The sequence below is a fragment of the Lates calcarifer genome, linkage group LG7_1 (assembly GCF_001640805.2).
Source record: "Lates calcarifer isolate ASB-BC8 linkage group LG7_1, TLL_Latcal_v3, whole genome shotgun sequence".
Lineage (NCBI taxonomy): Eukaryota > Metazoa > Chordata > Actinopteri > Centropomidae > Lates > Lates calcarifer.
In genome coordinates this window covers 19,407,346-19,422,346 of record NC_066839.1, presented here as the reverse complement: position 1 = coordinate 19,422,346, position 15,001 = coordinate 19,407,346, and the positions used below count along the sequence as shown (strand labels likewise).

Below are 15,001 nucleotides of genomic sequence, written 5' to 3'. Positions count from 1 at the left end.
TGTTTCTTTTGTTTATACAAAACCTTGACTTAATATTAGAAGTAGTAATAGTTAATTAGTAATAGTAGTTGCAATCTAGTAGCAAGATAACCTGGGATTTTAATGATCACTTCTTATCTAAATATAGCATTATATATTTTTTCTATCTTTTCTTTTTTCTATTTTGTGATGAAGATATGGACTTTAATTTTGTATTTTGTCAATGTTGATTATTTTGAGTGGATTTATCTTATTTATATATTTATGGTGCCAGTGTTGGTAATATTTGCAAGTCAGTAGGCTGTTAGAGCACACCGAACAATAAGTCAAGACAGTTTTGTGTTAGAAAAATCACCCTGAAATATTTTTCCTGATATGATCATTCTGAAAGCTGATCTGAACCAGCTGTAAAATAAGGCATAAATGAATGGATTGAACATTGAATTGGACAGCGCAAAGCAGATAAGAGCTTCCAACAGTTGCACTGGCAGGGACAAAAAACTGAAAAACTGAATGGTATAACAGAGGAAGTAAGGAAGCCAACACATCAGAAAAGCTCCCAGAACAGTAGCCAGAGTTTTGGTGGCCTTTCTCTCCATCTTACTGACAGTTGCTCCAGACTTTGTGCTCTGACAGTTTGTGTTGTGGATGCTGCGAGCCTGTCTCTGTGCCACAAGGAAAATCTTTAGGTAGATACAGAGCATTATGATCAATGGAAGGTAAAATGCAAAAAAAGGTGCCAAAGCATTTAGAAGGAAAATCTCCAACAAACACATTTCTTGACATATTTCAAGTTTTAATTCCACAATGTAAAGTGTAATGCCAATTAGAATAGAAAAACTCCATGTTACCAGGATCATGACTACAGCACTGTCAGCATTTATCTTGGTCCTATATGTTAGAGGCTGACACACTGCATAATATCTGTCAATAGAAATAAAACATAAATTCAGAATGGAAGCTGTGCTCAGTGTTACATCAAAGATGTTTTGTATTTTGCAAAATAAAGTGGTATAATACAGACAAGAGATTACACCGAATTCTATGGTGAGAGGTAAGACTAGAACACCAACAAGCAGGTCAGCCACAGCCAGAGAGAGAATAAGATAGTTTGTAGGAGTGTGGAGCTGTTTGAAGTAAATGATAGAGATTATTACAAGAAGGTTTCCACAAACTGTTAGTACACATAATGAGCCAAGGAAAATGTTTAAAAAAACACATATTGCAGCACGGGTGTATATCAGTGTGTTAGAGACCTTATCTATTTGATAACATGGATGTATTTCATCAGTGTGGTTGTCAGTAACTTCTGATGCCATGTTTCTGGGCTCCTGTAAATCAGTTTACATTCATGATTGATAATATTAAAAATGTCAAAAATCTGTGTTTATTTTAAATATTTTTCCTACATGACTCTGTACACAATGTTAAGTCTCTAGAAGAAAAGAAAGATTTTCAGTTCATGTCCTACCTTTGAAATGCTCCAGACAGTTCTTCTTTACTGTGTGATAATGTGTGTACATAATCTTGACTTTTATCAACTCCTTTCTCATTTACATAGTTAATACCATCTTTATTTGTCCAATCAGATGACAGAATTTTCATCTTAATGACATCCGAGCTAGAGCAACATGTTGTACTGTAGATGAGTTTGATCTTTTACAAACAAGTTTTGAATCCTTTCATTTTACAAGAATTACTAATCACTAATAATAGTGTCATCACTAAGACAATAATACTAGCACATACAGTGTCACTGGTAGGAGAAATACTTGTAGTAGTGACAGTTTGCAACATTAACACTGTTACAATCCTAGTTTCAGTCCAGTAAGCATCAAAGTAGTTCCCCTGCACAGTGATATACCTCTCACAGGCCTCCTGCCATGCTTGGAACATTCCCTAGAAAGTTCCATTTTGTATGTCACACACCATCTGCAATGCATGCTGGGTCTCCTCCACTGTGTCCAAACGGCAACCCTTAAGCTTGAAATTCATTTTCAGGAAGAGGAAGAAGTAACAGGAGGCCAAATCCAGCAAGTAGAGTGGGTGAAGAGTGACGACTGCAGTGCAGCACGTGACAGTTCAGGTCATTTGTGTTGAATTTCCTCCCTGAGACATCTCAGAACAGTGCTGTAGAACTGGCCATTAACGCAAACATGACCTCTGGGTTGTAGCTGTAGACACAACTCTCATCACCATTGATAATAGTGGACACAAATGTTGGGTCAGAATTTGTTTCTGTTCCATGGTGAAATCACAAGTGCACATCTCCAAGTGGTCACAAAAACACATGTAACACAGGTACAGATGTTGATTACACAACAGAAATCAGAATGCTGACATAAACAATATACATTGACTTCAGAAATTACCCAAACCCCTTCACTCTTTTCACATGCTGGGTGCAGATTAACTTTTAATGGATAGATTTCCCAGGAGCACAGAGGCCTCAATAATTGTGAAATGGAAGAGGTTTGGTGAAGCATGGTGGGGGCATCATCATACAGTGGGGGTGCTTCTCAGTAGCAGGAACAGGAAGACTGGTCAGCAGTCATAGACTAAGTGATGATCTATTCATGTGGGACACACATATGTGGTCCTTACATGGAGAATACAGTATATGCACACTGTATTTCAAAAAGTAAGGTGTGAAGTAGTGTAAATTCTGAAAGAAGAATTCCACTTAACATACACCATTTAGTGTTTTTGTTAATATAAAAAATTGACTAGATGATATTAGAATTAGTAATAGTAGTCACATTACATCAAATGTAGCAATATAACCTGGAATTTTTAACTTATTGAGAAATTTCTAAAGATGACTTTATACCGTAATATAGCTTTTTTCTTTTCTTCTTTCTGTTTTGTGATGTGGAGTGGAGCTTTAATTTTGTATTTCATCATTGACTGTAACAGTCCATTGCATTGTTCACTGAGTGGATTTATCAGCAAAGCACATTTGAACCAATATACAGTAGCTGGTGGTGACATAACTCCTAACCTGGAGGTCTTAGACGTTCCTCCAGAGAACCCCAGCCTACTCCAACCTGATTCTAATCTATGTCTGACTGGTTACAAGTGTGTAACCCAAACACTGACATTGCAATTACTGACAGTGTTCTCTCACCTACTGAGTGGGAGGAAGTGTTAAAGCCTCCTCCTCCAAATGCCTTATCTCCAGATGAGGTAGCCTTCTCCATTATACACAAACAGCTATGTGCCCTGCAAAAGGCTGATCTAACTTTACACACTTGCCCGGTTGCTGGTATACCTAACCACAAAATACCTCCAGCCCCGTTACATCTGATGCCTGCAACAGAGCAGCCCTTTGACGGTGGATTGTGTAGGACCCCTGCCCCAAACTAAGATAGAAATCAGTACTTAGCATTATGTATGCTATTACCCAGTGCCTCTCTGCGTAAGATCACTTCCAGTTCCATTGTGAAAACTCTCACAAAGGTCTTTCCATCTGTGGCTCTTGATTTCGCGGTTGGTGGCTGGTGGTCACAGGTTTTTATCTCTTCATGTACTAAATACATGTTTGACGGTACTCGTGTGTGTGTGGGTATAGAAAGCGTGCACACCTGATATATTTATGCTGAGTCACTCACTTGTCCTTCTATGTGCCTGAAATCACATTAGTGATTTATTTCTTAGTTTGTGCTGGATAATTGAGCCAGACTATAGTCATACACCTGCTTTGCTAGTTTTTCAGTTTGTTTGTTTTTTAGTGAGGTTGATCCAGAGTTTTTGTGCATCCCCTTTGTTCAGTCACTGATGAGGTGACGAGCTCCTGAGTTGGAGTCTTCTTTTTCTTATTTAGTTATTTCTTAGAGCACCTGCTTGTCCACCTGGTTGTTTTATGTTATTTCTCCTTCCCTTGGCCAAACACCATATGGACAGTATGAATAACTTTAAATAACTTTTGATAAAAAATCTGAAACTTTCTTGGTGAACTTTAGGTAACTATCTGTAAAATGATGCTATAGTATGGTGCATTAACACTTACTGTGACCCTGTTTATGTACATATGGACAGTATGTGTAACTTTAAATAACTTGATTAAAATTCAGATTCTTTCTTGCAAAGTCACACTGTACACGTTGCTGAAATTTAGGTAAATGTCTGTAAAATGATGCACACAACAGGTTGACTTTTCTATTTCATTTTAATGAAGCCTTAACACTTGACATCTTGAGCTGAATGGTGCATTCAACAGAAGAATTTCATAAATTCAGTAAAGTGTTAAAACAAGCAAACAGAGAATATGCTGCATTGTGATACAGTACAGAAATGTTGCTGTGACTTTAACTTCAGTGTAATATAATAACAATAAGTTCTAGCAGTTAGAAATTTTGATCGTAATTTATGAAACAGTATTTCACATCATTCATATCTTATTTACACAATAGTGCCACTAGTAGTGTTTCTCATTTACATGACTGTAAACATGAACAGCTCCCTATAATGCACCAGAGTTTGTATCTCAGCCACTTTACCTGCACACAGATATCATCCAACACATCAACACTGTCACAGCTGTGTGTGGTGCCAGTGTTGGTAATATTTTGCAAGTCAGTAGGCTGTTAGAGCACACCAAACAATAAGTCAGGACAGTTTTGTGTTAGAAAAATCACCCTGAAATATTTTCCTGATATGATCATTCTGAATAGCTGATCTGAACCAGCTGTAAAATAAGGCATAAATAAAGGGATTGAGAATTGAATTCAACATTGCAAGGCAAATAAGAATTTCAAACACTGCAACTGGCACTGACACATGATTCAAAAGCTGAAAGGTATAACAGAGGAAGAAAGGAGACCAACACATCAGAAAAACTCCCATAACAGTAGCCAGAGTTTTGGTGGCCTTTCTCTCCATCTTACTGACAGTTGCCTGCCAGACTTTGTGCTCTGACAGTTTGTGTTGTGGATGCTGCGAGCCTGACTCTGTGCCACAAGGAAATCTTTAGGTAGATACAGAGCATATGATCATTGGAAGGTAAAATGAGAAAATAGTCCCAAAATATTTGGCAAGTTGAACCTCGATAAAACACATTTCTCCACATTTTTCATGGTTTAATTCTGCAACTAAAAAGCCAGTGGCAAGCAGAACTGAAACACTCCATGTTACCAGGATCATGACTGCAGCACTGTGAGCATTTATCTCAGTTCTATATGTCAGAGGCTGACACACTGCCATAATATCTGTCAATAGAAATACAACATAAATTCAAAATGGAAGCTGTGCTCAGTGTTACATCAAAGTAGACATGCATTTTGCAAATAAAGGTTCATAATACAGACAAGAACTTACAGTGAATTCCATGCTGATAGGTAAGACTAGAACACCAACAAGCAGGTCAGCCACAGCCAGAGAGAGAATAAGATAGTTTGTAGGAGTGTGGAGCTGTTTGAAGTAAGTGATGGAGATTATTACAAGAAGGTTCCACAAACAATTACAACACATAATGAGCCAAGGAAAATGTTTAAAAAAACACATATTGCAGAGTGGGTGTGTATCAGTGTGTTAGAGACCTTTATCTATTTCATAACATGGATGTATTTGATTAGTACGATTGTCAGTGACTTCTGGTGCCATGTTTCTGGCTCCTGCAAATCAGTTTACATTCATGATTAATAATAATAAAATGTAATAGATCTGTTTTTTCATTTTAAGTATTTTTCCCTATATGATTGTATACACAATGTTAAGTCTCTAGAAGATAAAAAAAGATGTCCTACCTTTGAAATGCTCCAGACAGTTCTTCTTTACTGTGTGACTGTGCATAATCTTGATTTTTATCACTCCTTTCTCATTACCATGGTTGATACCATCTTTAATCGTCCAATCATATGCTGGACTTGATGACATCAGAGTCAGAGCAACATGCTGTGTTGTGAAAGAAATGAACCTTTTAAATCATTTTTGGACATTTGAATCCATTCATTATACCCAGACTGTCTAGGCCTGCTTTGACAGCAACAAAGAAAGAAATAAAGATAAACAGGGAGGAGCTGTTTGAAGTAAATGATGGAGATTATTACAAGAAGGTTTCCACAAACTGTTACAACAGATAATGAAACTAGGAAACTGTTTTTAAAAAACACATATTGCAGCGCAGGTGTATATCAGTGTGTTAGAGACCTTATCTATTTCATAACATGGATGTATTCATCAGTGTGGTTGTCAGTGAGTTTAATTTATTAATATTATACTATTCTTGGTGTTGTCCACTTTAGGCCAGGGATAGAGTGACAATAGGAGGGCCCAGCTCCATCCCACCCCCCTTCCCACATTACCTTGACCTCAGAGCTCATATGTTGCCTCAAGTCAGGGACAGGGGGAGAAGGGTTCTGTGTAGGGCCCCTGGTAGCAACCAGACGCCAGACAGAGAAACTAGCTGCATCTTTCCCTGAGGGCTAACGGGCCTGCTGGCATACTCCAAAGATCCAAAGATACCTCTAAAAACCATATCCAAACAAATAGGCCTAACTAGCTTCACAAATACTCTGGCCTGGCATGTAACAATTCTCTAAGTCATGCACCATCTGCAATGGCACAGGATCTCTTCCACTGTGTCAAAATGGCAACCCTTAAGCTTGAATTTCATTTTAGGGAAGAGGAGGAAATAACAGGCAGTCGAATCCAGCAAACTAATAAATTATTTACACAATATACAATTACAAGTTCTTCTTCACTGTGCGACTGTGGCGTAATCTTGAGTTTTATCAACTACTTTCTCTAGTAAGCTGTAGGATATAAAAATATTAATATTGTCTTTGCTACATGTCCGGATATGTAGTGTTTATCATCAGAGCAAATTTGAAGCAATATCTGCTTTTTCATGAGTCTACCTGCATGAAATTGTTTTATAATAATAATAATGACTTCTCCCCCACTGCTTTTAATGGACTTGAGTACTATGGTGTATTAATACTTACACTGACCAAGAGCCCTGAACCCATGTACAGCACTGGTGCAAAAGTTTTAGGCACTTCAGATGTTTTTTACTCGTATCCCCTATCAGTACCATCAGAAGTGTCTGATCAGTTACAGATTAAATCTGAAGCAGGACATTGAGTCCAAGCACACAATCAGCATCATGAAGAACTGTCCTCAGAGACAAGAAGAACAAGGAGTCCTGCAGTAGATGGTCTGACCCCCACAGAGCCCTGATCTCAACATCACAGAGTTAGTGTGAGATCACATGAAGAGACAGCAGACACTGAGACAGGCTGAATCCACAGAGGAACTGAGACAACTTCTACAAGATGCTGTATAAACTACCTGAGTACAGGTGTACTTAGGAGAACTGGAGCTGTTTTAAAGGCAAAGGGAGGAGGGGTATAATAGGAAATAGGAAATACTGATCTGATTTAGGTTTTTTTCTGTTTGCTTTTTTTGACAGCATCCTCACTTTACTTTTGTGCCTAAAACTTTTGCGCAGGTACTGTAGTTATACCTGGACAGTATGTATAACTTTAAATAAGTTTTGATTAAATATGTGTGTCTCACATGAATAGATCATCACATAGTCTATGACTGCTCATACCTACCTTCACTCTAGCAGGCCAGTTAGTAATAATAATAATAATAAACTTTATTTGTATAGCACCTTTCAGAAAAGACAATATGTACAATAATTAGATAATAGAGCAACATTAGAGGAAAGGTCAAAGAAAAGGAAATAACAACAATGAAAATGGAAAAGACAATATTAAATGTTGTAAAATTCTCATTTGTATAAGTGGGTTTTTAAAAGCTTTTTGAACTGAGGCACTGACTCTGTTGTTCTGATTGAGGTGTACCTGGGGTCCAGTTCTTTGCAGGTCATAGTCTTAACTGGTCATAACCCACTCGTGTTTATCTCCCACATGTACAACCACAACCAGTGCTTTATACAGTGGGCCCTGTTGGTGCAAGATTATAACTTAGAAATTCAGCACAAAAAAGCACCTCTGAACATCTTTGCCAATGCATTGCGCAGAGTGCAAATGTGACTCTGGGTAAATAAATTTAGTGTATAACTGTTACGTTAACTCATCAAAATAATAATTTTGTATTTTGAGATGTCTTTGTTAATCACACTCTCTGTGGCCAACCAGCTGTCAGTTTATTTTGACCATATGCAAAGTGTGCTGTGCAGGCCCCTGTCTAGGACTGGTGTTATCCACCCTCTGCTGCTCCTACACAGGACAACCTCCAGACTGGATTGGACCAGTGCCCCTGCCTGTGCAGCACTCTGGGCAGTCCCTGCTGTTTTATCATTGGTATAAAAATGCTGTCAAGCCATCAGTCATGGCAGCTGTGATTTGATGTGAGCGGCTCGTCACTGTGGCTCTTGATTTCGCAGTTGGTGGCTGGCAGCTGGCAGCCACTGGCTTTTACCTCTTCCTGTACTGAATAAAACTTTGACAGTACTCATTCTGTGTGTGGGTATAGAAAGCGTGCACACCTGATATATTTATGCCGAGTCACTCTCCTGTCCTTCTATGTGCCTGAAATCACATTAGTGATTTATTTCTTAGTTTGTGCTGGATAATTGGGCCAGACTATAGTCATATACCCACTTGTATGTTACAAGTTTTTTTGTTGTTTGTTAGCATATGGACAGTATGAATAACTTTAAATAACTTTTGATAAAAATTCAGGAACTTTCTTGGTGAAATTTGGGTAACTATCTGTAAAATGATGCTATAGTATGGTGCATTAACACTTACTGTGACCCTGTTTATGTACATATGGACAGTATTTATAACTTAAAAAAAAAAAAAAAACTTGATTAAAATCCAGACTCTTTCTTGCAAAATCACATCTTTTCTGAATTTTAGGTAAATGTCTGTAAAATGATGCACACAACAGGTTGAGGGGTTTTTTTGTTTGTTTGTTTTATACACTTTACCTGCACAAAGATATAATTCAACACATCAACACTGTCACAGCTGTGTGTGGTGCCAGTGTTGGTAATATTTGCAAGTCAGTAGGCTGTTAGAGCACACCAAACAAGTCAAGACAGTTTTGTGTTAGAAAAATCACCCTGAAATATTTTTCCTGATATGATCATTCTGAAAGCTGATCTGAACCAGCTGTAAAATAAGGCATAAATAAAGGGATTGAACATTGAATTGGACAGCGCAAGGCAGACAAAAGCTTCAGACAGTGCAATTGGCAAAGGCGTAAGACTCAAAACCTGAAAGGTATAACAGAGGAAGTAAGGAAGCCAACACATCAGAAAAACTCCCAGAACAGTAGCCAGAGTTTTGGTGGCCTTTCTCTCCATCTTACTGACAGTTGCTCCAGACTTTGTGCTCTGACAGTTTGTGTTGTGGATGCTGCGAGCCTGTCTCTGTGCCACAAGGAAAATCTTTAGGTAGATACAGAGCATTATGATCAATGGAAGGTAAAATGCAAAAAGTGGTGCCAAAGTGTTTAGAAGGAGAAACTTCATCAAACACTGTTCTTCACATTTTTCATAGTTAAATTCTTCAACTAAAAAGCCAGTGGCAAGCAGAACTGAAACACTCCATGTTACCAGGATCATGACTGCAGCACTGTGAGCATTTATCTCAGTTCTATATGTCAGAGGCTGACACACTGCATAATATCTGTCAATAGAAATACAACATAAATTCAAAATGGAAGCTACGCTCAATATTACATCAAAGAAGTCTCGTACTTTGCAAAATAAAGTTTTATAATACAGACAAGAGCTTACACCGAATTCTATGGTGAGAGGAAAGACTACAACACCCATGAGCAGGTCAGCCACAGCCAGAGAGAGAATAAGATAGTTTGTAGGAGTGTGGAGCTGTTTGAAGTAAATGATAGAGATTATTACAAGAAGGTTTCCACAAACTGTTAGTACACATAATGACCAAAGGAAAATGTTTAAAAAAACACATATTGCAGCGCGGGTGTATATCAGTGTGTTAGAGACCTTATCTATTTGATAACATGGATGTATTTCATCAGTGTGGTTGTCAGTTACTTCTGGTATCATGTTTCTGGGCTCCTGTAAATCAGTTTACATTCATGATTGATAATATTAAAAATGTCAAAAATCTGTGTTTATTTTAAATATTTTTCCTACATGACTCTGTACACAATGTTAAATCTCTAGAAGAAAAAAAAAAAGATTTTTAGTTCATGTCCTACCTTTGAAATGCTCCAGACAGTTCTTCCTTACTGTGTGACTGTGCATAATCTTGATTTTTATCAACTCCTTTCTCATTTACATAGTTAATACCATCTTTATTTGTCCAATCAGATGACAGAATTTTCATCTTAATGACATCCGAGCTAGAGCAACATGTTGTACTGTAGATGAGTTTGATCTTTTACAAACAAGTTTTGAATCCTTTCATTTTACAAGAATTTCTAATCACTAATAATAGTGTCATCACTAAGACAATAATACTAGCACATACAGTGTCACTGGTAGGAGAAATACTTATAGTAGTGACAGTTTGCAACATTAACACTGTTACAATCCTAGTTTCAGTCCAGTCAGCATCAAAGTAGTTCCCCTGCACAGTGATATACCTCTCACAGGCCTCCTGCCATGCTTGGAACATTCCCTAGAAAGTTCCATTTTGTATGTCACACACCATCTGCAATGCATGCTGGGTCTCCTCCACTGTGTCCAAACGGCAACCCTTAAGCTTGAAATTCATTTTCAGGAAGAGGAAGAAGTAACAGGAGGCCAAATCCAGGAAGTAGAGTGGGTGAAGAGTGACGACTGCAGTGCAGCGCGTGACAGTTCAGGTCATTTGTGTTGAATTTCCTCCCTGAGACATCTCAGAACAGTGCTGTAGAACTGGCCATTAACGCAAACATGACCTCTGGGTTGTAGCTGTAGACACAACTCTCATCACCATTGATAATAGTGGACACAAATGTTGGGTCAGAATTTGTTTCTGTTCCATGGTGAAATCACAAGTGCACATCTCCAAGTGGTCACAAAAACACATGTAACACAGGTACAGATGTTGATTATACAACAGAAATCAGAATGCTGACATAAACAATATACATTGACTTCAGAAATTACCCAAACCCCTTCACTCTTTTCACATGCTGGGTGCAGATTAACTTTTAATGGATAGATTTCCCAGGAGCACAGAGGCCTCAATAATTGTGAAATGGAAGAGGTTTGGTGAAGCATGGTGGGGGCATCATCATACAGTGGGGGTGCTTCTCAGTAGCAGGAACAGGAAGACTGGTCAGCAGTCATAGACTAAGTGATGATCTATTCATGTGGGACACACATATGTGGTCCTTACATGGAGAATACAGTATATGCACACTGTATTTCAAAAAGTAAGGTGTGAAGTAGTGTAAATTCTGAAAGAAGAATTCCACTTAACATACACCATTTAGTGTTTTTGTTAATATAAAAAAATGACTAGATGATATTAGAATTAGTAATAGTAGTCACATTACATCAAATGTAGCAATATAACCTGGAATTTTTAACTTATTGAGAAATTTCTAAAGATGACTTTATATATATATATATATATATATATATATATATATATATATATATATATATATATATATATATATATATATATATTCTTTTCTGTTTTGTGATGTGGAGTGGAGCTTTAATTTTGTATTTCATCATTGACTGTAACAGTCCATTGCATTGTTCACTGAGTGGATTTATCAGCAAAGCACATTTGAACCAATATACAGTAGCTGGTGGTGACATAACTCCTAACCTGGAGGTCTTAGACGCTCCTCCAGAGAACCCCAGCCTACTCCAACCTGATTCTAATCTATGTCTGACTGGTTACAAGTGTGTAACCCAAACACTGACATTGCCATTACTGACAGTGTTCTCTCACCTACTGAGCGGGAGGAAGTGTTAAAGCCTCCTCCTCCAAATGCCTTATCTCCAGATGAGGTAGCCTTCTCCATTATACACAAACAGCTATGTGCCCTGCAAAAGGCTGATCTAACTTTACACACTTGCCCGGTTGCTGGTATACCTAACCACAAAATACCTCCAGCCCCGTTACATCTGATGCCTGCAACAGAGCAGCCCTTTGACGGTGGATTGTGTAGGACCCCTGCCCCAAACTAAGAATAGAAATCAGTACTTAGCATTATGTATGCTATTACCCAGTGCCTCTCTGCGTAAGATCACTTCCAGTTCCATTGTGAAAACTCTCACAAAGGTCTTTCCATCTGTGGCTCTTGATTTCGCGGTTGGTGGCTGGTGGTCACAGGGTTTTACCTCTTCATGTACTAAATACATGTTTGACGGTACTCGTTGTGTGTGTGGATATAGAAAGCGTGCACACCTGATATATTTATGCTGAGTCACTCGCCTGTCCTTCTATGTGCCTGAAATCACATTAGTGATTTATTTCTTAGTTTGTGCTGGATAATTGAGCCAGACTATAGTCATACACCTGCTTTGCTAGTTTTTCAGTTGTGTTTGTTTTTTAGTGAGGTTGATCCAGAGTTTTTGTGCATCCCCTTTGTTCAGTCATTGATGAGGTGACGAGCTCCTGAGTTGGAGTCTTCTTTTTCTTATTTAGTTATTTCTTAGAGCACCTGCTTGTCCACCTGGTTGTTTTATGTTATTTCTCCTTCCCTTGGCCAAACACCATATGGACAGTATGAATAACTTTAAATAACTTAATTAAAATTCTGATTCTTTCTTGCAAAGTCACACTGTACACATGTTTGCTGAAATTTAGGTAAATGTCTGTAAAATGATGCACACAACAGGTTGACTTTTCTATTTCATTTTAATGAAGCCTTAACACTTGACATCTTGGGCTGAATGGTGCATTCAACAGAAGAATTACATAAATTCAGTTAAGTGTTAAACCATTCAATTCAATTCAGTTTTAATCATATAGCGCCATATCACAGCAAAAGTCATCTCAAGGCACTTTTCATATAGAGCAGGTCTAGACCATACTCTTTAAAATAGGTATTTACAGAGAGAGACCCAACAGATCCCACCATGAGCAAGCACTAGGCGACAGTGGCAAGGAAAAACTTCCTTTTAAGAGGCAGAAACCTCGAGCAGAACCGGACCCAGGGTGGGCGGCCATCTGCCTCGACCGGTTGGGTTAAGAAGAGAGGGGGTAGAGAATAGTGGGAGAAGAACATAACATGGGTTCCATGTAAGAAATGTAAGGTGATGCCAATAAAACAGCAGTAGTAATGATAGTAGTGATAATTAAAGTATTAACTGCTAACACAGCAATATAACTAACAGCAGTGTAAGTAATTTCTAATTCTAGCTGCAGGTGTTGAGTGGAGTTGTAGGAGCAGCAGGAGACTTGTCATCACAGATCAGACTCTACAGCTCCAGAGGCAGAAATACCTGCAGAAACAGACAGAAGAGGAGACAGAGACGGAAGAGCACAATACTACAGGAAAGTAGTATCAAATAAAGAATATGCTGCATTATGATACAGTACAGAAATGTTGCTGTGACTTTAACTTAAGCTTAATATAATAACAATAATTTCTAGCAGTTAGAAATTTTGACTGTAATTTATTAAATAGTATAGTTTATTAAATAGTGCCACTACTGTAAATGTGTTTCTCATTTACATGACTGTAAACATGAACAGCTTCTTACAATGCACCAGAGTTTGTATCTCAGCCATTTTACCTGCACACAGATATCATCCAACACATCAACACTGTCACAGCTGTGTATGGTGCCAGTGTTGGTAATATTTTCAAGTCAGTAGGCTGTTAGAGCACACCAAACAATAAGTCAAGACAGTTTTGTGTTAGAAAAATCACCCTGAAATATTTTTCCTGATATGATCATTCTGAAAGCTGATCTGAACCAGCTGTAAAATAAGGCATAAATGAATGGATTGAACATTGAATTGGACAGTGCAAAGCACATAAGAGCTTCCAACAGTTGCACTGGCAGGGACAAAAAACTGAAAAACTGAATGGTATAACAGAGGAAGTAAGGAAGCCAACACATCAGAAAAGCTCCCAGAACAGTAGCCAGAGTTTTGGTGGCCTTTCTCTCCATCTTACTGACAGTTGCTCCAGACTTTGTGCTCTGACAGTTTGTGTTGTGGATGCTGCGAGCCTGTCTCTGTGCAACAAGGAAAATCTTTAGGTAGATACAGAGCATTATGATCAATGGAAGATAAAATGCAAAAAAAGGTGCCAAAGCATTTAGAAGGAAAATCTCCAACAAACACATTTCTTGACATATTTCAAGTTTTAATTCCACAATGTAAAGTGTAATGCCAATTAGAATAGAAAAACTCCATGTTACCAGGATCATGACTACAGCACTGTCAGCATTTATCTTGGTCCTATATGTTAGAGGCTGACACACTGCATAATATCTGTCAATAGAAATAAAACATAAATTCAGAATGGAAGCTGTGCTCAGTGTTACATCAAAGATGTTTTGTATTTTGCAAACTAAAGTTTTATAATACAGACAAGAGCTTACACCGAATTCTATGGTGAGAGGTAAGACTAGAACACCAACAAGCAGGTCAGCCACAGCCAGAGAGAGAATAAGATAGTTTGTAGGAGTGTGGAGCTGTTTGAAGTAAATGATAGAGATTATTACAAGAAGGTTTCCACAAACTGTTAGTACACATAATGAGCCAAGGAAAATGTTTAAAAAAACACATATTGCAGCGCGGGTGTATATCAGTGTGTTAGAGACCTTATCTATTTGATAACATGGATGTATTTCATCAGTGTGGTTGTCAGTAACTTCTGATGCCATGTTTCTGGGCTCCTGTAAATCAGTTTACATTCATGATTGATAATATTAAAAATGTCAAAAATCTGTGTTTATTTTAAATATTTTTCCTACATGACTCTGTACACAATGTTAAGTCTCTAGAAGAAAAGAAAGATTTTCAGTTCATGTCCTACCTTTGAAATGCTCCAGACAGTTCTTCTTTACTGTGTGATAATGTGTGTACATAATCTTGACTTTTATCAACTCCTTTCTCATTTACATAGTTAATACCATCTTTATTTGTCCAATCAGATG

General features: G+C 37.9%; 3 protein-coding genes across 3 annotated transcripts; all 3 read right to left on the bottom strand.

Moving 5' to 3' along the window:
• Positions 1 to 305: 305 nt before the first annotated feature.
• Positions 306 to 1,298, bottom strand: LOC108895856 (trace amine-associated receptor 1-like). Its single transcript, XM_018694808.1, has one exon. It carries the CDS (start codon positions 1,296 to 1,298, stop codon positions 306 to 308), a length of 993 nt encoding a protein of 330 aa, XP_018550324.1.
• Positions 1,299 to 8,989: 7,691 nt separating this feature from the next.
• LOC108895854 (trace amine-associated receptor 1-like) lies at positions 8,990 to 9,982 on the bottom strand. Its single transcript, XM_018694709.1, has one exon. The coding sequence runs from the start codon at positions 9,980 to 9,982 to the stop codon at positions 8,990 to 8,992; it is 993 nt and encodes a 330-aa protein (XP_018550225.1).
• Positions 9,983 to 13,735: 3,753 nt separating this feature from the next.
• On the bottom strand, positions 13,736 to 14,728 carry LOC108895782 (trace amine-associated receptor 1-like). Its single transcript, XM_018694708.2, has one exon. It carries the CDS (start codon positions 14,726 to 14,728, stop codon positions 13,736 to 13,738), a length of 993 nt encoding a protein of 330 aa, XP_018550224.1.
• Positions 14,729 to 15,001: the final 273 nt, after the last annotated feature.